General features: G+C 47.0%; 13 protein-coding genes across 13 annotated transcripts; 5 read left to right on the top strand and 8 right to left on the bottom strand.

Moving 5' to 3' along the window:
• Nucleotides 1-272: 272 nt before the first annotated feature.
• N7487_000592 (LCCL domain-containing protein) lies at nucleotides 273-2,326 on the bottom strand (the record flags this gene model as incomplete). Its single annotated transcript, XM_056868340.1, has 2 exons — nucleotides 273-1,770; nucleotides 1,827-2,326. The coding sequence occupies 2 exons, from the start codon at nucleotides 2,324-2,326 to the stop codon at nucleotides 273-275; spliced, it is 1,998 nt and encodes a 665-aa protein (XP_056733124.1).
• Nucleotides 2,327-2,633: 307 nt separating this feature from the next.
• N7487_000591 (uncharacterized protein) lies at nucleotides 2,634-3,987 on the bottom strand (the record flags this gene model as incomplete). The annotated part of the gene is made up of 4 exons (XM_056868339.1): nucleotides 2,634-2,892; nucleotides 2,952-3,174; nucleotides 3,639-3,792; nucleotides 3,844-3,987. The coding sequence occupies 4 exons, from the start codon at nucleotides 3,985-3,987 to the stop codon at nucleotides 2,634-2,636; spliced, it is 780 nt and encodes a 259-aa protein (XP_056733123.1).
• Nucleotides 3,988-4,514: 527 nt separating this feature from the next.
• N7487_000590 (uncharacterized protein) lies at nucleotides 4,515-6,022 on the bottom strand (the record flags this gene model as incomplete). The annotated part of the gene is made up of 4 exons (XM_056868338.1): nucleotides 4,515-4,767; nucleotides 4,823-4,932; nucleotides 4,993-5,228; nucleotides 5,449-6,022. 4 exons carry the CDS (start codon nucleotides 6,020-6,022, stop codon nucleotides 4,515-4,517), a joined length of 1,173 nt encoding a protein of 390 aa, XP_056733122.1.
• Nucleotides 6,023-6,555: 533 nt separating this feature from the next.
• N7487_000589 (uncharacterized protein) lies at nucleotides 6,556-8,373 on the top strand (the record flags this gene model as incomplete). The annotated part of the gene is made up of 7 exons (XM_056868337.1): nucleotides 6,556-6,600; nucleotides 6,664-6,692; nucleotides 6,746-7,032; nucleotides 7,088-7,187; nucleotides 7,249-7,620; nucleotides 7,680-7,953; nucleotides 8,011-8,373. 7 exons carry the CDS (start codon nucleotides 6,556-6,558, stop codon nucleotides 8,371-8,373), a joined length of 1,470 nt encoding a protein of 489 aa, XP_056733121.1.
• Nucleotides 8,374-9,083: 710 nt separating this feature from the next.
• On the top strand, nucleotides 9,084-9,680 carry N7487_000588 (EthD domain-containing protein; the record flags this gene model as incomplete). The annotated part of the gene is made up of 2 exons (XM_056868336.1): nucleotides 9,084-9,307; nucleotides 9,408-9,680. Exons 1-2 carry the CDS (start codon nucleotides 9,095-9,097, stop codon nucleotides 9,678-9,680), a joined length of 486 nt encoding a protein of 161 aa, XP_056733120.1. The 5' UTR covers nucleotides 9,084-9,094.
• Nucleotides 9,681-10,001: 321 nt separating this feature from the next.
• Nucleotides 10,002-11,096, bottom strand: N7487_000587 (N-acyl homoserine lactonase family protein; the record flags this gene model as incomplete). Its single annotated transcript, XM_056868335.1, has 4 exons — nucleotides 10,002-10,359; nucleotides 10,436-10,689; nucleotides 10,768-10,915; nucleotides 10,984-11,096. The coding sequence occupies 4 exons, from the start codon at nucleotides 11,094-11,096 to the stop codon at nucleotides 10,002-10,004; spliced, it is 873 nt and encodes a 290-aa protein (XP_056733119.1).
• Nucleotides 11,097-11,652: 556 nt separating this feature from the next.
• N7487_000586 (SDR family oxidoreductase) lies at nucleotides 11,653-12,726 on the top strand (the record flags this gene model as incomplete). Its single annotated transcript, XM_056868334.1, has 3 exons — nucleotides 11,653-11,963; nucleotides 12,049-12,230; nucleotides 12,308-12,726. The coding sequence occupies 3 exons, from the start codon at nucleotides 11,653-11,655 to the stop codon at nucleotides 12,724-12,726; spliced, it is 912 nt and encodes a 303-aa protein (XP_056733118.1).
• Nucleotides 12,727-12,908: 182 nt separating this feature from the next.
• On the bottom strand, nucleotides 12,909-14,006 carry N7487_000585 (alkene reductase; the record flags this gene model as incomplete). Its single annotated transcript, XM_056868333.1, has 1 exon — nucleotides 12,909-14,006. The coding sequence occupies one exon, from the start codon at nucleotides 14,004-14,006 to the stop codon at nucleotides 12,909-12,911; it is 1,098 nt and encodes a 365-aa protein (XP_056733117.1).
• A 752-nt stretch (nucleotides 14,007-14,758) lies between these two features.
• N7487_000584 (acyclic terpene utilization AtuA family protein) lies at nucleotides 14,759-16,775 on the top strand (the record flags this gene model as incomplete). Its single annotated transcript, XM_056868332.1, has 5 exons — nucleotides 14,759-15,185; nucleotides 15,252-15,735; nucleotides 15,800-16,196; nucleotides 16,307-16,556; nucleotides 16,630-16,775. 5 exons carry the CDS (start codon nucleotides 14,759-14,761, stop codon nucleotides 16,773-16,775), a joined length of 1,704 nt encoding a protein of 567 aa, XP_056733116.1.
• Nucleotides 16,776-17,248: 473 nt separating this feature from the next.
• Nucleotides 17,249-19,783, bottom strand: N7487_000583 (uncharacterized protein; the record flags this gene model as incomplete). Its single annotated transcript, XM_056868331.1, has 6 exons — nucleotides 17,249-17,948; nucleotides 18,000-18,164; nucleotides 18,220-18,444; nucleotides 18,504-18,636; nucleotides 18,690-18,889; nucleotides 18,957-19,783. 6 exons carry the CDS (start codon nucleotides 19,781-19,783, stop codon nucleotides 17,249-17,251), a joined length of 2,250 nt encoding a protein of 749 aa, XP_056733115.1.
• A 476-nt stretch (nucleotides 19,784-20,259) lies between these two features.
• Nucleotides 20,260-21,793, bottom strand: N7487_000582 (NAD-dependent succinate-semialdehyde dehydrogenase; the record flags this gene model as incomplete). Its single annotated transcript, XM_056868330.1, has 2 exons — nucleotides 20,260-21,443; nucleotides 21,496-21,793. The coding sequence occupies 2 exons, from the start codon at nucleotides 21,791-21,793 to the stop codon at nucleotides 20,260-20,262; spliced, it is 1,482 nt and encodes a 493-aa protein (XP_056733114.1).
• A 572-nt stretch (nucleotides 21,794-22,365) lies between these two features.
• On the bottom strand, nucleotides 22,366-23,347 carry N7487_000581 (HotDog domain-containing protein; the record flags this gene model as incomplete). The annotated part of the gene is made up of 4 exons (XM_056868329.1): nucleotides 22,366-22,705; nucleotides 22,731-22,890; nucleotides 22,931-23,251; nucleotides 23,317-23,347. The coding sequence occupies 4 exons, from the start codon at nucleotides 23,345-23,347 to the stop codon at nucleotides 22,366-22,368; spliced, it is 852 nt and encodes a 283-aa protein (XP_056733113.1).
• Nucleotides 23,348-23,853: 506 nt separating this feature from the next.
• N7487_000580 (uncharacterized protein) lies at nucleotides 23,854-25,626 on the top strand (the record flags this gene model as incomplete). Its single annotated transcript, XM_056868328.1, has 3 exons — nucleotides 23,854-23,917; nucleotides 23,966-25,239; nucleotides 25,291-25,626. 3 exons carry the CDS (start codon nucleotides 23,854-23,856, stop codon nucleotides 25,624-25,626), a joined length of 1,674 nt encoding a protein of 557 aa, XP_056733112.1.
• Nucleotides 25,627-25,709: the final 83 nt, after the last annotated feature.

Genomic DNA, 25,709 nt, shown 5'->3' with positions numbered 1-25,709 from the left:
ACAACAACTGACAGAATTTCACATGGGTAACCTCAGAGTGGTGTGGTGATGCAGTCTGAAAGGTGCCTAAATACTCATCCCACACGGTTGCCAGCAGGAAAGAATTTTAGAACTTACTGTATGAGGGACAGGGACTAACCCCCAGAGGAAATATAACTAGTACCAAACACCCCAGACACTAGAGCCTATGCGTCGCACATCTATCAAAAATATCTATCTCTAATTGCAACAGAATAATGACAGTATGTACAGGTGGAATATACCACAGTTATCTATTCGGATTCGGATTCGGATTCAGGATCCTCGGAGATCTCAGGATCAGGGAAAACAAAATTACCATCAGCTTCCCAAACGGCAGGTGGAGAAAAGTCTTCATACCAAAGACCGCCCAAAGGATTAGTATGAACAAGTCCAAAACGGAAATACTCTAACTCGTTGGGATAGGTACGGGACCAAGTGAAATCCGGCAAAGGCTGCCCATCCTTAGGTCGGAAGACTTGGAAGCGCTCGACGTCATTGACCAGGACACTGAGGCCATCGGCATGGGGCTCAAGGTCCGGGAACGAGAAAACGAGGTTGTTCGCATCCGTCAAGGAAGGAGGATAGATCTTTGGTGGAACGGTACCGAGTTTGGCACCATCAAGGAGAGCGCCTGGAGTTTGGAGGATCGAATCGAAGCCCCAGCGGGCAATACCATTTATAAAAAGACCAATAAGGATACCTGAGTATAGGAGACTGGGTCGAGTTTGCATAGTTGTTCCAGGTAGGAAGAGAAGAGAGAGAATATAGTGGTGGATGCGTAGGTTCATGTGCGGAACGGCGACGAGGATGAGAACAACTGCAACAAGAACGCCGTATATGCTTATCGTAGGGAAGAAGCGACCCTCGCGACGGAAACAATGTGCTTGACCAAAGGCGATTGCGATCAACGACCCAACTACAATGATTAGAGCTGTGAGAGCACCCGGTTGCTGCTGGATATCGTGGGGCGTGAGGCGAGAGATTGGAATGCGATCGAATGTGTCTGTGTTCAGGGCGCCAACCCAGCAGCCGCCTAGCCACAGGACAGTCTTGTCCCAGTGTGCATCTAAATTTTTAAGCGTGTGCCGGACGCAAAAGTAATACAACACGAATCCCACAAATGCACCAGGCAGGAATCGACCAAGCGCGATTGACACAAGATCATAGTAGCCCCCAATGGAGGGTGGGTCGGACGCCATGGCGACTTGGAACCAGACAATGAAATATATCATGGAATAAAATGCCGGTGCCGACGTCACGACTAATGACAAGATGGTAGTCCATATCAATGTGAAGGCGAAGAGCGACCAGCGCGCATCCGAGCACTTGATTGATTTTGTCCCGTTCGAGTTTGGAGATGATGCTTCATTACCGAGCCGGAATGACATCGGGAAGCTCGAGAGAAACTCAATACTTTCAATGCCGTGCTGCATGATAGAAGGGAAGTTTTTCTGTTCGCCGGTGCGGTGCAGGATGCCACATCCGCCCCTCGCGTCATCAATTAGACCTGCATGCAGTGCCGACGCGCAAATTGACGAATCGCCGCGGTAAATGCCGCTGTGATGACCATCCACCTTGAATGGCTTACCTCCCACGACTAATGGTCGGTAATTGAGCTCCTGATCGCCAACAACATACGGCTCGAGGAGAATCGCCGCGGCACAGCCGGATGGGCAACGGAACGCGAAGGATTGGTCCTCGAATGGGCGACAGAGATCACCATTCAGTCCGCAATTCGTGGCATTTCTCCTAAAAAGATATGGTTAGGTTCACAAATCTGCTTAGGGATAAAAATAGAAACACACCATAAGCGGTGATGACACGACAGCTTGACGGGCTGGCCATACCCCGGAACCTCTTGGCCCGCGACAGAAGCTTTTAAGGACGCGAAGAACACGACAATCCAAAAGATTAAACCACCAAAAAGGAGCGCGATTTTTGAACTTCTGCGCGGAAATTTCTGATCAATCAGACGCGCCGGCGCAGCCTGTAAACGTGGGAACCAAGGATTAATGTGATAGACATGCGCCGGGGTCGGGCCGCGGAGCCATGCACAGAATCCCGTGGGTGTACAAGAAAACGGCGGATCGCATTCGAATTTCCCCGATTGAGTCTCCATGCCGTGACCTTCCGAGGGAAGAAGAGGCACATCGCCTATTTCCAAGTCCAAACTTAGTTCATCACTGTGACGGGCTTCATCCTTGTACTGCGACCCGATCTCCTGCAAAGGATACTCGGAGGTTGACGACTTATCCGGTGAGGGTAATCGCGCACCTGCCCCAGAAGACTCCGGTCGCGACTGCATTTTTATATACAAGGTTATTTACCTGAGCTCTGGAGCTCTTAGGAGGAAGGAAGTGAGGGAATTCCTCATTTTCAATCCCTGGGCCTGAGGTCGTTGATCCTGGAATTTCTTGGCTTTTAGTCATCCGGATTGCTGCCCAGGTGGCCCGGGGATATCAAATCCAGCGTGGACCTCATGGATCTGATCCCGGACAAGTTTTCCAAAGGTCTTAACAAAATACATGAATATAAATGATACTATCGAGGGAATAGCGAGCTCCTGCTACACCGAATTCTTTTCCATTTTCTATATACCTATGTTGCGAAGACTAGAAGACTATACCAAATCGACCAGCGGTCTTACCGTTCTCTAGCAAGTCAATAATCTTTTGAATGTCCCCAATGTCGTTGAAGGTAGTCATATGCGCCTTGATACCATGCTCATAGCTGAATTCAATGGGCTCTCGCATCTGTTGTGGTGTACCACTGCTGGCACCCATAATGCGATACTTTCCTAGGAGGATGTCGAGAGCATTGATTGACAGGTTCTCCTTAGGAATACCGACAACCATGAGAATACCATTTATCCTGAGGAAGAGGTTAGTAGTGGAACGGTCATATGCCAATTTGAATGTGAAGCTTCTCACCTTAGCACGCTGGGTGCACCCTGGTACGCAGCATTAGAGGCACTCAGAACCACAGCAGCATGCACACCTCCACTGGTCTGACTCAATATCTCTTTCTCATAGTCTGGGGTTGAGGCCGAGTTGAAGGTCAAGTCTGCGCCAAGAGATTTCGCTGACTCCAATTGTGAATCGGAAATATCAATTCCGATGACTCGCAATTTCAATGCCTTCGCATATTGGATCGCTTTGCAACATTCGTTAGTTTCAGCTCACACAGGGGATGTACGTTTGATTTTACCCAGGTGGCCCAATCCTCCGCATCCAATGATAGCGATCCAGTCTCCTTCTTGGAGTCCGCATTTTTTCACGGAGTGGTATGCTACCGAATTGAGTGATTCGGTCAGTTGTTATATAAATAAGAAGAAGGGAAGGTGTGCATTTGCTAACCTGTTATTCCCGCACAGAACAAAGGTGCCGTAGTAGCAAGGTCCATTCCCGCCGGGAGAACCATTGCATTCCTGTAGTCCGATAGGGAATATTCTGCAAAGTGTCCATGTGTTGTAAAACCGTGCAGTCTGCCAGTTCCTTCCACGCAGTGCAAATTATGAACGCGGCATCCTTCGCACTTGTCTATTAAGTAAGCGTAAGCTTCATTCCGTGCCTATTATATAGGGCCTGGATGCGAAAAATGGATAGATGAAGACATACAACAGGCGTAGCTACACCCGAGACACCCCACTGGGTCTCCGACCTTGAATCCTGTAACGTTTCTTCCGATAGCGGCGACGGTGCCGGTATTCTCATGTCCGATAGTAACTTTCTCCATTGGGGGCTTCTCCGCCGTATGTCCCCAGAAAAGCATCTAGAAAATACAGTGAGCGTATGCGTTACATGAGAAACCATAAAGGCATACCAAATCAGAATGACATAGCGATGCACAAGCATTCTTAATCAGAATATCATTCTCTCCGGGCTCAGGAATTGGGATCTCGTTGACCTCAACCTTGTTCAGTGTCTGTTGTACAGCGTCTTCATCAGCTTTCGGGGTTCGTTCCATGGTACTCTATAAGGACTCAAGGGAATAGCTTGATAAGCCTCTAGATGATGATCCAATAACATACAGTATTGTACTGCGCGGCTCTCATTGTGCCAGACATCCTGGAAAGCTTTTAGGGGTTTGATAAAGAGGAATAGCACAAGTAGGCAAATCGGGCGGATTGCAACCTCCAAGTATTTATATATCCGACATTCCATTCCCCCACGGGGTGTGAGGCCGTTCCCCGCATGCGTATCAGCAGGCGGAATTAACTAGATCGATTAAGCAGTGCATACTTGGCGTAGTAATATGTCTTGCATCATTCGAGTCATGTATTGACAGTAAATTTTGTTTCGCTTCCTTCGCCAAGTAAATCTGACTCGCATCGCATGACAAAGTGCTAAGAAGGACCTATCGAAAGGAATCTTCCTACCAATTAAAAAATGATCATCAGAGGTTATACATAAGCAATGTTCTTGTACATTATTGGGCTTCCCCCAAGAAGTAATGTGGGCTAGCTATCAATGAATTCGCTTGCCTCTTCTAATCTACTCATCAACATAGACGTCGGATGTCCATTCCGAAAAATACTCCCGGAACTGACGAGGAGCAACCCAATTACTCAAACGCTGAATGTGCTTTTCAAATATAGTGTTTAAGGAGGGACCGTCACCCGTATCCACAACGATGTCTTCAGGGTCAAATGGCCAATTAATGCTGACATACTGGGAGTATAACTCTGAAAAAACTGCGAATGGGTATCGATCGGGCTTTTGGATAAGGATATCTCGTACTCGAGGCCTGTTAATGTATTAGCGAAATCGAAACAAGCGAGTAAAAGCATATTCGAGCCCACCAAGGGATGTTATCAATCCATGCGGCATGCGGAACGGTTATCTGCGTCACAGTTGGCCGGAGCCACACGGGCATGCGGGCATAGCTGCCGTCGTTCGGGGATACTTGCCACTGTATACAAGGATTTAGCTGAGTGGGTGGGTGAGTGGGGTAAAGTGTTGGGTGCCTTACCCGTGTTGTTAGATGCATGAGGTACATGAAAGCGAGCTTTTCTGGAAGATTCACGTGTGGAAATGTAGTAAGCACATCTGCCATCACCCGGCTTATTGCATGCGACGTCGATTCGACTGTCCTCGGCTCTAGAAGGTCTCGAGGACACAGTTGTTCAGGACCCAGGACGGTAGCCGGGGATATACCTCGGGCTAGCATAGATTGCCGCGAGGCAATGAAGTCTAGTAGGATTTGATCTAATGGACATGTTGCACACGTATGTTTCGGCAGTACCCAAGCCACTGACCCCGGACTAACGGAGGGAGACACTGGATTGTCAGTGATCCGTGGGGTATGAAACGGTGTAAGTTGGTTGGACTTGGACGGTCGGTGGGGATGTGAATCTGCCTCGTAAGTCAAAAGGACGATCTTGTAATTAAAGCCTCCGTTCGATCGGCAAGAGGATCTGTCACATACCGTGTTCTGCAACGAGACCCACAAACGCACCAGATATGGGGGGTAGCGTGGGCCGATCTGGTTCGTGGCCGTGCGTGAGATTGGAATTATTCGGGCCCATCGGTTGATTAACTGAAAAATATACATCATGGTCAGGCTGGACAGGTTGATCGGCAGGGATAGATTGCGTCCCTAGAGTGTTGCCCGGCTGTAAAGAATGAGTCGTTAATTGCTCAATTTCCTTGTCGGCTATTTCCTCATCAAATGTATCCTGTGGCAGGCTCGTTTCGCCTAGACCCGAAAGCTCGCCAAGAGCATACTTCCGGATATTTTCTAAGGAGCATTTGAGTTTTCGATTCTGGTCTCGCAACAGTTGAATCTCGTCTATCATTGTCTGCTCCCGCTGCGAAAATGATGCCCTGAAGCGTGCTATATCGCTTTCTAGTTCTTGAATTCGAAGTTTTGTGCGCTGGCGTAGGGCGCGTTGTGCCTTGCGATCAAGATCACGTTTGTGTTGTATTTGCGACGCGGTCAGGCCGGTAACAGTACGTTTGCCCGTCGCGCGTGCAGGGGCCGGTGCCTCAGAGTCTGACATCGTGCTGCAACTAGCTTGTAGGCTGGATGTGTATTGGATGAAGTTTGTCAACTAAAGGTGGACCTGCCCGTAGGTAACAGGGTCATTGAAAATCTTCTTGGGTTAGTGCGGGGGGAGTTGCTTGGCGGAATTCCAGCCAAACGGTCGCTCAAGTGGCAAATCCAACTCTTGAGTTTGTAATTAGTCGGGGCAATTTATCACCGTGTCCGGCCAGAGAGATAATTTGGCACTAAGGTGCATAGAGGTGGTCTCAGTGGTGGGTACTCGATTAGTAGAATCTGCATGACATGCCCTGCATGACTCAGTCCCCGGCAGTTGCCTTGTTGGGTAATAGATCAGCCCCGTAACAACCAGGACATCCTGGGGTTGCCAACACTTGACTAGTTAGATAGTTACTTACACATACATGGTAATGAAAATTAAAGCCTGGGGCCCCGGGGTGGGGATTATGGCAGTGAAAGCTATAGATATATAATATGTAACCGTTGGGACCAACATAAATGCAAAACGATGTACTAGGAACTATTACAAACATGCAGCTTGATTCGCACCTTACCCAATTGTTCATCAACAATCAGGCAAGTTTTATACCATAAAGAGTCCGGTTATTTGAACTACATGATGACTTTTAGCGCGACTAGTATGTGGATTGCTTGAATACTGAGAAAAAGTACGTTCATTTTGTGTCCAGCTTATCGGTTGTGACGTCTAATTCTCCGACAGAATATCTGTCTATAACCCCGCAGATGGAGGTCTTGTGAGCGACCAGATACCTATCTCTGGAGAGGCCGATGTCGATCGAGCCATTGAAGCCGCTCAGCAGGCATTCGCACCCGGCTCTGAGTGGCGTCGCATGGATGATTTCACTCGGCAGAAGGTGTTGCTGAAATTTGCGGACCTGATCGAGAGCAATCAGGAATATCTTGCGTCACTCACCCGAGTCACCTTGGGTGCACCATATAAACCATTCGGAAAATCAGAGATTGACACTGCGATAGGATGTTTCAGATGTGCGTCCTTAATTCATTTGTGCTATGGCGAATGTTATATTGACAAGTAAATCAGATTACGCAGGATGGATTGGCAAGTTTGCTGGTCAGAGCTTTCCAGCGACTGACGGCTTCTTCAAAGTCGTTCGAAATGAACCCCTCGGGGTGGTTGCAGGGTATGAACCTTTCAGTCTTTCGGTTTTGAAAATATCAAGGAATAGGTTTAACACTGAACAGTATCATCCCCTGGAATGGTCCACTGGCATCTATAGGCCTCAAAGCCGCGCCTGCATTGGCAACTGGGAATGTTTTCATCCTCAAGCCAAGTGAAAAGACCCCATTGGCTGCTGCCGCACTCGGGAAGCTTGCGATAGAGGCTGGCTTTCCTGCTGGAGTTTTCCAGGTCTTGACAGGAGACGGCAGTACAGGTGCGATACTCGCCAGTCATATGAAAATTGCGAAAGTGAGTTTCACTGGAAGTGTGCCAACAGGCAAAAGTGTTCAAGTCCTTGCTGCGAGGAGCAACTTGAAGAGAGTGACTCTTGAGCTTGGGGGTAAAAGTCCAGCAGTGGTCTTTGATGATGCAAATCTCGAAAATGCAGTTCAATGGTAAGTACTCCCAGGTCCATATTATCGAAATGCATTATCTAATGAAGAATTTTGGAAAGGTGTGTTAACGGATTGATCAACAACTCGGGACAGATTTGCTTCGCTGCGTCTCGAGTATACGTTCAGGACGGTATATATGATAAGTTCCTGGCGGCTTATCGTAAAGCCTTTGCTGTAAAGCGAGAGGTAATGGGAGATCCCGAGAATCCGAGTTCTGAGATTGGGCCAGTCGTAGACCAGGCGCAGTATGAAAGGATTTTGAGGATTATCAACACCGCCAGACAAAACAATGATGGAAAGCTCTTACAGGGAGGGGAGGCCCTGGGCGCCAAGGTTTGCTGAACCCCCATACCTGAACCAGAATTCCTGTTTTTGACATATTGCACCTAGGGATTCTACCTCGATCCCGCTATTTTCCTCGACACTGGGAAGGATTCATCTATCGCTAGAGATGAGATATTTGGACCAGTTGTCGTTATCAACCGATTCAAAACTGAAGAGGAAGTGATCGCTCTTTCAAATGCCTCTCAGTATGGTCTGATGGCGGGAGTGTTCACGCAGGATATCAACCGAGGTCTTAGACTGAGTGAGCTCTTTGATTCAGGGGTGGTTGGTGTAAACTGCATCAGTACCATTCACTTCTCTTGTCCATTTGGCGGTACAAAAGAGAGCGGGATTGGTCGCGAGCTTGGGGTACATGCTTTACATGCCTATACTGAGCCGAAGACGGTTTTGATTAACCTCACATATTGAGTGGATAAAAGATCTGGTGGTGAAATGTGTTGCTGATCAATGATCAAATGGAGGAAGGACCTTGGAATGTGCCCAGTTAGCTAGTAGAAGAGAAATCGAACCGACACATCCTGTCAACTCAAAACCATCAAACCAGATCCGTGCCGGCTCACATGTAACTTAACTAGTTGCCTACATAGTTATGAACCAGTCTATCTCGTTTCCTTTAATTTGCATTGCTGCCGTAACCTATCACATAGAATAAAGAGAGAGAGAAGTTGTAACTAAAATTCACGGTAGTTGTGCAAAACGAAGTTGTCGCATAGCAGGCATCATTCCATACGTACGCTTCATAGAGGTCATGAGTTAAGCCGACACTGGTGCCGCTAAGCCTTCGTTACATAGCAAACTTTCTAACTTGCACGCGTTCCAAATCAAGGTGATGGGTTACAAAGGTCGAAAAAGTACGATGACGTAAACAATATCCGCATGACATGGACTCGCACGCAAGGCAACACCCCCTCAGTCTCAAACAAGTATCTGAGTCATAGCAGCGGAGTCATTCGTAGCTGCCCATCTGCGTTGGGGCTTGACTCGACCTAAATCTTTTACCCCAAAATTGGCAGACCAGCCGAGGTCCAAATAAGCATACCTCTGCATACTCGTCTTTGCCTTAATATAAGAGTTGTGTATGTTCGTCTTTCACAAAATTCTAACGACACACCAAGTCACATAACACGCCATGGACCCTCTGCCTGAAGATCACCAGTTCACTCATTCGGAGCTGAGTTACGAGGCTGAGCCAAATTTCCAACCAGCGATCAAGGTTTCAGTATTTTTCCGCAAGAAGGATGGAATTTCACACGAGGATTTCTTCAAACATTGGCAGACTGTCCATGCGGATTTGGCTGTTGCTACCAAGGCCTTCCAGCACAATATTCTCCGATATGTCCAGGTATGAATCTATCCTCCGCTTAAAAACTAGGAAGAATTTTTAGCTCGAAGCAGATACTAGCTAGGGCAAGTTCTACTGCACCAGTTAACATACTCAACAGCATCACCAAACCCCTGAGATGAAGGCACGGATGACAGGAATAGGTGAAAGTGTCCTTGATTACGACGCATGTGCCCAGCTTTGGGTACGAAACTGGGATGGCTGGTTGGGATTTTGTCAAAGCGCCGAATATTCGGCCGCGCTAAGCGATGATTGCAGTCGGTTCATGGCCTTGCCAATGACCTATATGATCGGCTATGAAAATCTAGTGGTCGGCGATGCTGCTCAAGCCATTGGTGGAAAGAGTGGGTTGTCAACGAAAACCACTCAGTGATGGTATAATCAGGGAATTCTGATTGTAAATAACGCAGTTTGAATTTTAAAGTTGTTCTCGCAACTCTCTCTATTTACGCAACACATGATCTTTCGTCCTTAACGGGATTCTACTATTTAAATAAGTGTTTCACTGTTAACATAGTGATGAGACGGTAGTAAACTAGTGATTTGAATGACTATGTGAGGAAATTATATCTGGAAACGTCTACGACACTTGGGTAGTAGTCTGAGCCCTGAGGCTCTCTCACACATAGGACGCAAGACATATGAAATTTATTAGAATCAGTTGATACGTATTGAACAATGTCCTTCATGTTGACTATTCATGGTAAGCCTTACGACCGATAAGCTCTTCTGCAACAGCGTAGTCATGACCAAAGATGAGTGTTGCAGAGAACACTCGTTGCAAGCGCCGAATGAATTTCCCACTATCAACCCAACTTCGATAGTCTCGCAAAAGCCAACCATGTGCCCAATTATCCTCAAAATTCTCCCGAACATGATATTGATCTGTCGTCCAGATGAATGTACCATCTTTCGCAAGATTGATCTGCATAATGCATAGCCCTGGGGTGTGACCAGGACAATGATAGAGAGTTAATCCCGTGCACAAGTCCAATTGGGATTCATTGAATGTTTGCCAATTCAAAGTACCATCAAGTTTTAAGTATTCAGCCCTAATAGATGCCAGAGTTTTGGATGTCAGATGCTAGATTGATATAGCAAAGGGTTTGACCGGGAATGAGCACTCACAGGTAAAGACCACCATCGGAGTTTGTTCCAGCTGCCCAGCAGGCATGTTTGAATTCTTCTTCATGAACGTATATAGGGACGCTCGTGTTTCGGAAATGTTCCAGTCCACCCGCATGGTCCAGGTGCAGATGACCCATAATGACTGCCTGGACATCCTTTATATCGTAACCAGCAGCTTTAATTGCTTCAGGTAGATGATGGCTTTGGGTGTAACATGTACGAGGGAATAAATCGGTGGCCTCACTACTCCATTGCTGTAGGGGTTTCGTCAATCAGTTGAAGTCCGAAAATAAGAATAGAGCGAGTGACGAAGTCAGCGAGGAAGTACCAACCGCGTCAATGTCTTCCGTACTCCCACATTCGAAAAGAATAAGACCCATCTCAGGATGATATATCAGTCCAGCAATCAGCATCAGATCTCTTCGTTTGTGGATGGGGTTTGGATTGCTTGCTGAGCCTCCGTTGGCGCCATTCAGAAGCCTATGTTAGAGACAAGATATGTTAAATTTCTAGAACTCCTGCTGCATTTAATACGATGTTCCACGTACCAGCCTTCATCAACAGTCAATGTTCCCAGGTTCAGTATATGCATCTTGGTGCCCTCGGGGCACGCAAACGCAGGGATAACTGCTGGGATGATCTGATGCATTGGGGCAGCCATGATACTGGTTAGATTGAATCAAAAATAATGCTTGATCATTTTTATTTTTCGCTGTTCTAGTATTTAGAAAGATAAAAGGGAATGGGATTCCATATCCACTGCCTCGGTCCATTGGCATTTTAATGGACAAATCCCGGACCCACCGATCATGACGGTACGGAGGAGATACTGCAAGGACGCAACCAACTTACCTACTTAGGTATCCTGTACTCCGTATCATCCGCCTCTACACAGCGCTGAATGCCGAGATATATATAGGACGGACAAACGAATTAACTCAACAATGTATGTGATAACAGTCTATGTAGCTTCTAACGACACCAATAGTAGGTAAGAAAATGCGATGAAGTACCTCGGGAAAATCCACTGGAAGGGTAATTTCTTATTTCGAGCAGCATCAATTACTTAAAATAATCTTTATTTGCGGGGATTTGAAGTTAGGGTGTAAATAAATACAAGTGATCGGGATGTCCATTAATGTGGCAAGCGATTGCGGAGGTATATTATTTCATTTCCCTCTCTCCCGTTCTTAGTGCAAAGTTTTCTCCCAACAACAATGATGGTTGAGTCCAAGTCACAAAGATCCCCCCGCGTTTGGCTTATCACTGGTTGCAGTTCAGGCTTCGGCAAGACATTTGTTCCTGCTATATTGGCGTGGGGTGATCGCGTAATTGCCACTGCGCGGGATATTAGTACCCTGTCTAATTTCGCTCACTGTGACGATGTCGAACTGTTGGAGCTTGATATCACAGACTCTCAACATGTTTTGAATGACAAGGTCTCGAAGGCTATCGCCATGTTTGGTCAGATCGATGTCCTCGTGAATAATGCAGGATATGTTCTTTCCGGTGTGTTGGAAGAACTAAGGTGCGATGTTCCTTTATTCCCTTTAGCGTGGCATTGTGATTCCGGGGACTTAAAGCTGACTTTCCCTTTTATGTTTTATTAATAGCCAATCCCAAGTCCTTGATCAATTCAACACCAATGTTTTTGGTCCTCTCAATTTGACACGTGCCGTGTTACCGCACATGCGATCGCGTCAATCGGGAACCATAATATTCATGAGTAGCATAGCTGCTTGGAAAGGTGTTGCCATTGGTGGACCTTACAGTGCTTCCAAATTTGCACTTGAAGGTATGCGCTTTGTAAATCTTCCATCCTCCCTGGGATGGCATAGCGCGAGTGACATCTAGGACTAATGGCCGATATAGGATTTGTTGAGAGTCTACACAAAGAGGTAGCCCCACTTGGAGTGAATTTGCACCTGGCAGTCCTAGGTCAATTCAGAACCGATATCCTTTCCGCCCAACGGAGACAGTCAGGACGAGGGGTCAATTCAATCCGGGACTATGATGCCGCTGTCGATGCTTTCCAAAGTAGATTGGAGCAAACAAATGGCAGACAACCTGGAGACCCGACACAGGCGGTTGAGCGAATCATGGATCTCGTGTATCGCAGAGGACATTTCGCCAGTCAGCAAGAACTGCCTTTGCGTATTGTGCTCGGATCGGATGCTGTGGCGATTGTTCGTGATGAATGCCAGCAAATGTTAGACGATCTAAAGAAGCAAGAGCAATTTGGCACAAGTACGGACTATACTGCTACCGGAGAAGTTCAAGAATATAAATAGTCTGAACAATCCACCGGAATTATTTGTACCGTCTGGAGAAATGAGAGGCGATAAAAATAAGTGTATAGTTGAGTTTGAAGGATTATTTGATATTACAACTATAAAAAGGAGAAAGAAAAGAAGGAAAACACGAAATTCAAGGCCAGCTTATCGGTTTACATTAAATACTGTGAACGTAATGGCTATGCCTTAGTAACGAACTGCGGACTGAAGGGGTAGTCCACATAGCCGACGGGTGACTTCGGCGTGTAAAAGGTCGCTCTGTTGTACTCATTGAACGGGATTTCGTTAGCAATCCGGAAGGGCAAATCCGGATTTGCCAGGAAATAACGTCCAAAAGCGAAAGCAATCTTTCGGTTGGGATGAAGTCGAAGCTTTTCAGTCGCCGACTCTGCTGTGAAGCCGCCCGCCAGGATGATCGCACCTGAATTCCCAAATGCGTCAAACATGAACTGGTCGTCCTGCTCCACTGGATCATCCACTGTTTGGCCGCCGGAGATGCGTGGCTCGACGAAGTGTAGGTACGCCAACTTCAATTTACCAAGACCCTGAATGAGATTGGTGAATTGCTCTTGGAAATTCTCCATGCGCATGCCTTGGAATGTGCTCCAGGGGCTAACACGGTATCCGGTCTTTTCAACACCAACCGCTTCAGACACAGCCTTAGCCACTTCCAGGCCAAACCGAGATCGATTCTCCACGCTCCCGCCCCAGCGGTCGGTCCGGTTGTTGGCGGTGTCCTGCAAAAACTGATCGGCAAGGTAACCATTTGCTCCGTGGATCTCGACACCATCAAACCCAGCAGCGATCGCGTTCTTCGCGGCGCGGGCATAGTCGTGGATCCAATCAAATATCTCTTCTTCATCAAGGGGTTTTGGAACAGGGCTTGATTCTGTGATAGGGATGTTACCGCTGGAGATAACATGGTTGTTGGTCTTGCTGAGAATGTCCGGGTTTGCAGCGCGGCCAAGTGCCCATAATTGACAGAAAATGTAACTGCCGCGCCCATGGACTGCGTCGGTGATGGTCTTCCATTGTTTGATTTGTGCGTCGTTCCAAATCCCCGGAACATTTGCGATACCACCTGCCCGGGCCGAAATGAACGTGCCTTCGGAGATCAACAGGGTACCCGGGACGGATGCTCGTTGTGCATAATACTCGCGCATAAGGTCAAGGGGCACATGTTGGTCGTCGGCACGATTTCGTGTCAACGGAGCTAAGACGACTCGATGTTTGAGTTCAAGATTGCCAACGCGAAGTGGTGACGTGAGAGAAGCCATTGAATGAGATTTTAGAGGTAAACGTGAATCGTTATGTGTCTATATTTCGGTATAGTCTGTCTATGTTGGGATGAAGTTATATGAATTTTACTTAAATTCCAAAACCTTCCACCAAATCGTATTATAAATCAAGCTCTGAAATGTCTCCACAATTGCCATGATTCGCATGATCTGATCATGTACAAAGTACTCCATATGAGTACTTGAAGTCCTGTCTTATCCCGAGGTCTTTTTGAATTTCCTGGACAGGATCCACTTTCAAACTCTAACCAGTCCTCATGTGCATTAGTTCAAAATGGTAGGTTCCCATTGGATAACCACCAAAGTATAAGTGGTTCGGGGGAGTGGATCTTCCAGGATTGGGTGTCTCATCGGTCATGATTGTCGAGTCAGACTCTTAGCCCCACATTAAAAGAGATACTGCTAGAAGGTTATAATTAATTGAGCCCTTGTGGTGATGATGCAATACCAGATGCTAGTCTAAACTCTCCCAATCTATCGAAGATGGTTATTATCTGGAACGAGGCCAAATTTATCGAGTTACCTAGAATTCGGAATCATACTACCAGGGACGAGAAATACGGAAATAGGTGCCCCCTTTCTTTGGGCCTCGGTATTGTCCAATTTGGACAAAAGCTTGGTACACTCGATAGCACAAGGATGTTGTACTTAAAGAAGGCGGTTTGTTGAGATAATATGGGGTGTTTCATAACATTAAATCATTTTTATTATTGTCTATACTGGAAATAATCATGACTGTGACAAAGCTCGATACTCTTCGTATTGCATCCGCCTCTGGATCGGTGACTGACCGACGCCATGGACTAGCGGAGCTGGCCCAAGAAGAAGATCTACACTTCATTGTGGGAGATTGGATGTCGGAGTATAACATGACAACTCGAGGCGGAGCAAAAGTGAAACAGAATGAGCAGTCCTCGGAATTCGAAACCTCGTTCATGGAATCGATTGAACCCGCACTGGCTAGTATCTCTACACGAAAGGTTAAAGTTGCCGTGAATGCGGGGGCCAGTGACACGAAGAAGCTCCACGATATCCTTGTTAAGACTATACTTGACAAAGGTCTCGACCTCAAGGTTGCGTGGGTTGAGGGGGACGAGGTTTCCGACCTCCTTAACCAGGCCATTGAAGCGGGTGAAGAGTTTACCAACCTTACAACCGGTAAGAGGCCCTGTATCAACAATATAAATAGCGCAAATGGTGTTCCAAGTGACTAATGTGCTGTAGGGCAAAAATTGTCTGACTGGGAGTTCGATCCGATTTACGCCCAATGTTACCTTGGGGCATGGGGCATTGTTGAGGCCTTCAACCAAGGTGCTGACATTGTTCTTTGTGGAAGAGTGACAGATGCCTCTCCTACAATTGCCTGTGCGGCTTATCACTACCAGTGGAGCAGACAAAATTTTGATCAGCTCGCCCATGCCTTCGTGGCTGGACATTTCCTCGAATGCTCTACATATGTTACCGGTGGTAACTTTTCTGGCTTCAAATCATTGCCTGGTCCTGGGGTTGACATTGGCTTCCCCGTTGCTGAGATCAATGCGGGAGGTGACTTTGTTGTAACAATCCAAAAGGGCAAAGACGGTATGGTTACCGAGGGTACTTGCAAGGCTCAACTTCTATATGAGATTCAAGGACCTCTTTACTACAATCCTGATGTTGTGGCTATCTTGGATGATATAATCATCAAGGAAGAGGGCATCAATCGTGTGTATGTTCTTATTAAGATACTCCCCAACCTTTCGCCTTTTTTAGAATGAACTAACACGCAGTAGTCATGTCTCCAATGTCAAGAGTATCAAACCGCCTCCGACAACAAAAATTGGCATTACGGCACTCGGTGGTTTCCAAGCTGAGGTCCACTATTTCCTTTGTGGCTTAGACATCGAAGAAAAGGCTGCACTTCTTGAAAAGCAGGTCCGTCACCTCCTTGACGAATCGCTCTACCATACTTTGGTCTTCCGAACAAGTGGATCCTGCGCGTCCGATCCTTCCAGCCAAGATGCAGCAACAGTGGACGTGCGAATCTTTGCTCAATCACGCTCCGAAAGTGCTCTCGCAACGGAAAAATTCTTCCGACCATGCACAGACACAATTATGCAGAGCTACCCAGGAGCAACATTTGCCGTGGATGCTCGCCAGGGCGTTCCAAAGCCTTACTACGAGTATTTCGTTTCTATCTTCCCACAAGATCGGATGCGTCACATTTCCCATATTCCCTTTAACAACAAACAAATTACAATCCCCCTCCGTCGGATACTGTTACATTCACTTATGAGCAGTCGTCATATGAGACCAAGGCTCCTTTCGATTTGGAAGTTTTTGGTCCCACCACCCGCGCACCACTGGGCTACGTGGTTCACGCTCGATCTGGCGACAAAGGATCCGATGCTAATGTAGGTTTCTTTGTCCGCCATGCCGATGAATGGGATTGGCTGCGAAGTGTTCTCACAGTCGACAAAATTCGAGCGTTGCTCGGCAAAGATGATACGGGGAACAAGATCTTCCGCTTTGAATTGCCAAACATCTGGGGTGAGTCTCGCGTTCTTAAGTTGGCAAATTGACGAGACTTGACTGGATACTAATTAATTTCTTCTCTTTATAGCTGTCCATTTCCTCTTGAAGGATCACTTGGATCGCGGCGTGGCATCAAGCTCCACCTACGACGTTTTGGGCAAGAATGTAGCGGAATACCTTCGGTGTAAATATGTTGACATTCCTGACAAGTTCTTAGCCCGCGGAAGAATTTGAGCTGTAAAACATCATTGCTGGTAAATTCGTTCTTGGTGTGTTTCGATCAACTCGTCATAATTCGAATTTTATATGAGAGCATTCAGGAATATTCACAACGAAGATTAGTAACAGCTTACCATCCATAAATCGGCTATTAAAGTGCACCTAGAATCGGGATATACGTATGATAAACAATGTTCTTGTATGCTGCATTTTTATTCTCATAACACTTGTACAATCATGGGATTGCTTGCGTTTGATGAAGTCCACCAGAATGAAATCCACCAGAATGAAGGCCAGAGAGAAGGGGGATAGAGTTGTTGTTGGCTGTGAGAAACAAGCTCTCGGAGCTGCAGGTCGAGTGACACGTAGAGCTCGCGAGAGATGACACGCTGGTTTTGAAGTTGGCCAATGTCTGTATTGTTCAATCTTCTAGCTCGCAATTTTGACAAACATGGTTTAATAGTGGAAGTACATATGGAACAAGTACATTAATGCATTGAAGAGTCTGCCAGGCCATTTCCTTCAGGGCACAAAGGAGCAGAGGAGTCAACACATGGTGCCCATGAAGAATGTTCGGGAAGAGGAATTTGATCGGCCATAGAAGCGCACCGGTCCAAGTCGGCGTCTGGCATACTCCCGCAAAGATTAAACAACGAATTGCTAGTAAGATTATCCGGCCACGATTGTGATTCCCCCGGTTCCACACCGAACAATCCCGATTGGATTTGACCCAGGGCGACCATTGAGCTTATGGAATTTGACTGACCGATAATACTAAGACCGCTAGTGGATTCCCTTCTTTCCTGGCGAAGAAGTTCGGATTTAATAGAAGTGATCACTTCCAAGGCTCGGAGTGCATTCTTATAAGCTTGGCCAATCTCACCTAGAGCCTGCGAACAGATTTCGAGTTGTCTTCGCGCTGTGTCGCGCATCTGGAAATCGGGGGATAGGAAGGCGCTTTGAGTGTGCACCAGCATTGCTGTGAATATAAGATGAACGGTCTGGATATTGACTCGGCGGAGCGAGAAATGGCGACGAATAGCCTGAAGAAGCTTGGTGATGGAAAGAGCAGCATCATGGCAGCATTCCCGGCTGTGGGTTATGTTTTCCTCGGTCAAGCCTCCTAGGCTAGGTACTTGGAAGGCGAAGGGTTGATCGATAATAATTCGAACGGCATGGAATTGCATACTGTTTTGGAATTAGAATACTGTGCCAACGACCTAACGACCGAGTACATACTGCAACTGCAGGACGTGGGGAAGGTGAATGCGACCAAGATCCATCATATCCACAGACACGCTTTCCGACAATCCAGACACCCACATGGCAAGCTCGTCTCTTGCTTTAGTTGCAAACGCGTAAAGTTTCTTGATATCGGGCTTGGTCCCTCGAGGGATACTGTAACTATAAAATAGGTTAGCCGATGCGAAAGATAAACTTAGCGTGGGCTTCGACTTACAGGACTTTGCGTATTGAGGCCATTTTAGTGCAAAGTGTGACCGTCCCATGGGCCACTTCATGAAGTAACGCCGGAGACTCCCAATTGTTGGTTTGTTGGTTTTCGTCAATGTATGGGCGCCAAACATGGTTCACATCAGGCTGAGAGCTGCTTGGGGAAGGGAGTTGTACAGTAATATCTAAGTGGTCAATGGCTTCGGGGCGCCCAACATATAAGCTCCACATCCTGCAATCAGGTAAGTATGTATATGATAACCTTTCTCGTTAGATTAAGATCAATCCAACCTTTCATGGGCATAAGTCCCCCAGAATGTAGAGCTGCGGAGGCGAGCTTCTTCAAGGTCTATCAGGCCACGCTCAGCGAAAGGAGCAGCATCAATATGGAGGCCAAGGTCTGTGGCAAGCCGCATTGCCATCCCTAGAAGATAAGGTAGTCAGAACCAGCAAAATTCTTTTTCATATCACACATACCACTATAGAGCCAGCCACGAGCATCTCTTGTGAGAAGTGCCTCCACGCCACTTAGGATACCAAGAGACTGGACGGTACTCAGAGTTGGCGAGTCCATTTCAACCTCTAAGAGGGCCTTGGACCTTGTCGCAAAGAAATCAACAAGGGATTCTGGTAGATCAGGGCAATAGCGAGAAGTCAAAGTAGCCCCAACAGCACATCTAAATTTCCATTGTATTAGCGAAGCTTTATCGTAGCGGTGTTCGCGGGATAGTTTTGCCTACTTACATGGCATTATTCAAAACCTCAGAATATCGATGATTCGGTTGATTGAGGTTTCTGTAGCAATTCTTTCCTTCATAATAAGCCCTCTCGTCGACCAATGGAATATTCGGATTTTCCCAAGCGAAGTATAGCTTGGTCAGATGATCTTCCAGCTCTTTGTCAACATGACTATTGACTCCAGCTGCCGTAAGGATGAGAGCCTCATTCCAGTGGACTAAACGAATGTTTGAGTTGAAAAGTGGAAAGGGACCGACGTGTGATATGTGAAGATTTGAGGTTGGCCCAAAAAGTCGCAGCTGCCCATCTTCTGCAATCTGCAATGACCCCATGCGGTCGGCCAAGGGATTGATATGGTATGATGATTCCGCGGAGATGGATAGATGATCTTGGATATCATCTGGACTATTGTTTGACACAGGGGATATGGATTTCTCGATCGTAGGAGCCGTACCATCAGTCACCCCTTGCACCGTCTCGGTCGGTTCGAGTTCAGGGTCGGGGGCAGAGGGAGAAGGTGAAGGCAACGGAGGTAAGAAGTTTCCCGGCCGGCCAGATGGAAATTCAATATGATGACGCAGCAGCAAAGATTCGAGAGCTTGTACATAGGTCACCAATGTCGAAATTTTCCCTTTCGATGCCATTCTGCGCTTGTCGATCTGTTGTGAATAGGCACAGTCCCGTTTATACAGCATACAGACAGAACACTGCGGCTTCAATCCGTCACATTTCGTTTTGCGCTTCTGGCAACTACTACAAGCGCGGGTGACATGTTTTATTGCTTTTGATCGGGTCTCGGAGCCGAACTCATCGAGAGGTGATGTTCCGACCATGGTGTGGGACAAAAGTCGTGAACGTTTTCCTCTAGAACAATGTTAAGGATGCGAGGCTCTAGTTCACCTAGTTCACCAGATTAGGTTGTCTTGCAAGGGGAAAGGACGGTTGACACGACAGATTTGCTATCGTGGATCCCGAAGGAAGATTGTTGTGGGGAAGGTCGGGGATCCATGCCCCGGGCCCTTTTGCTGACCTCACGATGAACTACCCGGAGCCCTAGAGTCCCCGGAACCCCGCTTCTTCAAGGCCCCGCTTATTCTTCCCCGCGTCCCAATTTAACGGTTAGTTAACTACCGGCTGAGTACATGTAGTCGCTGAAACGGATGATGAGAGGGGCAATTTTAACATAAATTCAACAATTTATCTACCCCAGAGGTACTACATATGTAGGTACTTTACAATCATCCTTTAGGACTATCTGGAGATTTCCAATACTACTGTCATTCACCCAACTCAATATAAACCAAGGATATCAACCTCTAATAGTTACAGCCTTGATATTTTGATATTCGCCGAGCCCATATTTACTTCCCTCTCGTCCAATTCCACTCTCCTTGACTCCTCCAAAGGGGGTTTCGGCTGCGCTAATCAAGCCAGTATTCACACCAAGCATGCCGCATTCCAACCGCTGTGCAACGCGAAGAACACGATTGATATTTTCACTAAAAAAGTAACCTGCCAGGCCAAATTCGGTGTCATTAGCCATTTCAATGACTTCTTCCTCGGAAGAGAAAGCGAAAATGGCTGCGAGAGGACCGAATGTTTCATCGGTCGCAAGGAGCATGTCCTTATGGGCATTGGTGATAATAGTTGGCTGATAAAAATACCCAGAAGTATCAGCCGGCACCGCACCACCGTATCGGAGTTGGCCCCCCTTTTCGATAGCATCCGCTACGTGACTCTTAACTTTTTCCACAGCGGCAGCATTGACAAGAGGGCCGTGGGTAATGCCTTCATCGATGCCACGCCCCAATTTGAATGATTGGACTCGACAGATCAATCGCTGAGTAAAATCCTCTAAGACATCTTGATGCACATAAAGGCGATTTGCACAAACGCAAGTCTGACCAGAAGAGCGGAACTTGCAAATTAATGCTCCTTCAACGGCTTTTTCGATATCTGCATCATCGAAAACGATAAAAGGCGCATTCCCACCAAGCTCCATGCTGACTCGCTTCATGGTACCAGCAGCAAGCTTGGTGAGCATTTTGCCAACGTTGGTTGAGCCAGTGAAGCTTATCTTTTTAACCTTAGGGTGCGTGGCCAACTCCAAGGAAGCATTGCGATCTTTGGTCGGTACAACATGCACGATATCAGGCGGAAATCCTGCTTCTAGAGCAAGCTTAACCAATGCGATCGCGGTAAACGGTGTCTCGCTCGGTGGTTTGATGACAACTGAACAGCCTGCCGCAAATGCAGGTGCGATCTTCCGAGTTATCATAGCCGCAGGGAAGTTCCAAGGTGTGATTATACCACAGACACCAACTGGCTCTTTGAAAGTCAACGCAGTTGTGTTCTGGTAAGAAGATGGGATGACGTCTCCATATGATCGAACTGCTTCTTCGGCAAACCATGAAACAAAAGATGCTGCATATGCCACCTCGCCCTTTGCTTCTAATAGTGTCTTGCCATTCTCTAGAGAGAGTATCTTGGCAACTATACAGTCGTTATTAGCTAGAATATTTGGAAGAAACTGGTTTCCACTCACGATCGTCAAGATTCTCCAAGATAAGGTCGTTCCATTTGCGCAGAAATGAGCTTCTTTGCTTGGCAGTGGTCTGATGGAAATACTTTCGAAATCCATGGTCGGCTTCCTCGATGGCTTCCACAAACTCTTCCTGAGAAAAGTCCGCGCAATGGGCCAGAACCTGACCAGAGGAGGGCTCTGTCACAGGAAATTTCTTCTCTGAAGCTGCGTATCTCCACTTGCCTGCAATAAATCCGCGACTGTCAAAAAGCGTAGGGTTTGCTATTTGAACCGGTAATTGATGAAGAGAATTATTCATGGTGGACTTGAAATGATATGGAGACTGGTTTTGCACTTTCAGAATATATGTGAGCAAGATCAAATGAATTGCAAAAAGACACTTTCCGATGGTGCTTACTTGTATACCTAAGTACCATAGGCTGCTTACGCTAGTTTGTCCAAATTTCGCAACCGGAATTACTATCCCAGGATGCCGAGGGTATAGGCCGCGGTTAGTCGGAAAGATCTCCGATGCACTTACCGGGGTTCTTCTTTCTTCTTGAAAGGCAGAGAAACAGAAAGCAAACAAAGTTAGTTTGCACCAATGTGCAGAATTTAGCAGGAAATGGTGAAGTATATATTTTCCTCGCCAGGGGTGTATTCTTTGGGGGTACCCTTCTACACTGTGCGATAGATATATCAGACCTTAGTTCCCCTAAATTTCTTGTTGGTATTGCAAGAATACGGGCTACCTGTTTAGACTACTGTGCCAAAATACATGCGAGTTCTACCGAGGTACACTCGTAACCATTGGGATAAGGTGAGGATGAAATTGAAAAACCGCGGACGCTCGGATAAACTGAGATTTGAAGATCTAAGCTCAATCATAGATCATAGATTAGATAAACTGATTCTAGGAAGCAAAAGTGCCCTCCCATTACTCAACACAGTTCTTGATTCCTGGTTTTTTGTTATGAATCTGAGTTCCTCCAGTCCGTCGGTCATACCCATCGACCACATGGTCGTGGTCAACTTGTCGCCGGGTTTAACAGGAGAAGCAAATCTGGCCCCAAAACTTTTGAGTCGAGATGCATCGCCACCACACATCTTACTCACAACTCCATAACATGTAGAGCTATATGTGAAAAGACCATGGATAATGACGCCACCGAGTCCCATCTCTAGCCCTGGGCCTGGAACTGCGTGAAGCGGATTGTAGTCACCATTGAGACTATATAAACATTAGTAGTTCTCACTACCAACAAACAATGATGAAACGGATATCATTACCGGTAGAGAAAAACCGTGTTATCCGTGGTTTGGACTTCGTATCTTGCATCTGGTGCTCGATTTGGGACAGGATGGAGAGGCATTTTGGGGCCTGGGAGGCCAGTAATACTGAAGTCAAAATTTGAACTATATCAAAACTCTCTAGTTCTTAGATCGATTTGCTTACCTCTCGGTCCACCCCAATTTCCTTGTTTCGGGACGAAACTAACACTTCGCGTCGTAGTGTACACTTCGCCAGTCACGGAATCGACAATCGTTTGCTCTGTATCAAAGGCACTGCCGGCTGAGCCTTTGTCGTATATTCCAATAACTTTGTTTTGAAGCTCAAATTTGGACCCTGTGCTTGCCGTCGGAAGTGGTTTGTAGATTGTTAGCTCGCGCTGTCCGTCGACAGCGTAACGAAGGTCCAAATCGGGGGCTCCAGGGATGGTGTTCGTGGCATTACGGTTATAGAACTCGACCACCTCTTGGTCGGTGAGTTTGAATGCTGTGAATCGAAAGTTTTAGTATCAGCATGGTTGGCAGGCGACTCATCTGCGACATAGTACTTACGCAAGAGTAATGGGTATGTCGGAAACACCATAAATCGGGGGTGTAGTTCCTGTTAAAACATGTCATCCGATTTGCCCCTTTGAATATAGGAATTTAGCTGACGAACGTAGAGAAAATGGAGGTCTGCAGCGGGGACGCCAATACTGTTGGCAAAAAGAAGCACATCCCGGCGGAGCCAGGACACCTCCTGGGAGGGGAATTTGTACCCTGCAGACATTGCAAGGGACTGATTGAGGTGAAATCTTTTATCGGACTTAGGTTCCTGAGTCCTTTTTCTATAGGCTGAAGCAAATATACAGGCACCGAGATCCGCGCCAATATGGACGGCATTTTGGACAAAATTACCCAATAGACAATTGGCGGCCAGGACCTCGGTCTATCCGATGGCCAAAGGGTTGCAAGATTGAACACCCGAAGAGTTGGCGTGACTGACTACGCCAGTATATTTAAGAGATACTTCCGGTAGTGGTGGTGTTTGCCAGGTGATACAGGGATTGCCACATTCCAATATCGGTATCTTGCCCGTTCACCAACATCATGCATTATTTACCTGAAATCGACGCCGATATTCCCAATCTGGATATTCTTAGTCTAGTATTTGGTAAATACCCAATGAATCTAAATGAAAAACAAAATCTGACTCATGCAGACTCCCCGTATTGTTGGGCAAAGAGCGAAACTGTTATTCATGCAGAAGCGGGCAATGAGATAAACCATATCACCAAAGCTGAGACCGCCGTCATCGTCCGCCGATTGGCTTTTGTTTTGAGGAATGAATTTGGGCTGGGGATTTCAGGTGCAGGCAAAGATGTGGTGACTTGCATTTGCTCAAATCATCTCCTGTCTCCATCGATTTTCTTTGCTGTCATTGCAAGTGAGAGTATATACTCCGCTGCCTCCACTGCATTGACAACAAGAGAGCTTGTCCGACAGCTGAAGAGTAGCAAAAGCAATCTCGTTATTGCCACTGAAGATACGGCTTCTATAGCTATTGAGGCGGCCAGGATATCCAACATCGCTCTGGACCGTGTGCTGATCCTTCGCTCTATGGGTGCTGACAGGGTCTTGAACCCGTCCGTTGATAGCAGTCGAAATTATCTCAAAGATACAAGGCAATTTGCCTGGGCAAGAATCAGTGAAGAAGACGTTCTGAGGAATAGAGTGGTCGCCCTACTCTACTCCAGCGGTACCACAGGTGTGCCAAAAGGCGTACGAATCTCACACAAGAACTTTGTGTCCGAGGCCATCATCACTCAGACAGCCATTGAGACCTACCTCAGTCGCTCCGGACGACAGAGCCGCTCGGACTTTCAGTATCGCACCATTGCACACCTTCCTTCTGCCCACATTTCTGGACTGCAAGGCTACTTCATTAACGGTACAATGATGGGTGGGACGGTGTTTTGGATGGCCAAGTACGTTTTTGACGACTTTGTTCGCGCAGCGAAAAGACACCGGCCCACCTTCGTTTCCACTGTACCTTCTGTATACTTGCGTATTGCGAAAAGTGCGTCCGTATCGGATGAGTTCCACAGCCTTGAGCATGCCCAGTCAGGTGCTGCCCCAATGGGTCCACAGCTACAGAAGTTGGCCGAGTCTAAACTCAAGTGCAAGATAAGTCAGGCTTGGGGACTTACCGAGACTACAGGGGCAGTCACTTGGCTTCCTTGGGATCGGGAGGACAGTACTGGCAGTATCAGTCAGCTGTTACCAAACACGCGGCTGAAGATTGTTGACGAAAGCGAACACCCTGTCCCGGATGGTCACCCGGGCGAAATTCTGGTTCGTGGCCCCAACGTTACGGCCGGGTATTGGGGAAATGACAAAGCCACAGCAGAAGCCTTTACTGTAGATGGGTGGTTTCGTACAGGGGATATCGGCATTCGCAAGGATGGCAAGTTTTATATCGTCGATCGAAAGAAGGTTGGTTCTTGAATGTACTTGGTCCCATGTTCTTATCTAACTTTCTCATAGGAGTTGATAAAATTCAAAGGGTTGCAAGTAGCTCCAGCGGAGATCGAGGCAGTTCTTCTCGAACACGATCAAATTCTGGATGTTGGTGTTGTAGGGATCCCAGACCCTCAGATTGCCGGCAATGAGATCCCACGCGCATTCGTTGTCCGAAAACCCGGAAAGAGCCCGATAAATGAGGAAGATGTTAAAATGCATGTGCACAATAATTTAGCCTCTCATAAACAGCTGCGGGGTGGTGTCAGATTCACAGACCTCATTCCTCGCAACTTGTCTGGGAAGATACTGCGCCGCAAGTTAATTCAGCTTGAGGAGTACGAGCGACCCTCTAAGCTGTAGATTGTTACTATGGAAATGAGATTGTTTTCTAATTGAAGTATTGGATCAGCCAAAGGCCATCATGGCAAGAAACCTCATATGAC

This window comes from Penicillium crustosum (genome assembly GCF_028827405.1).
Source record: "Penicillium crustosum strain IBT 35664 chromosome Unknown utg000001l_segment0_segment0, whole genome shotgun sequence".
Taxonomy (NCBI): Eukaryota; Fungi; Ascomycota; class Eurotiomycetes; order Eurotiales; family Aspergillaceae; genus Penicillium; species Penicillium crustosum.
The sequence above is the reverse complement of the archived record's forward strand: the minus strand, read 5'-3'. Positions and strand labels throughout refer to the sequence as shown.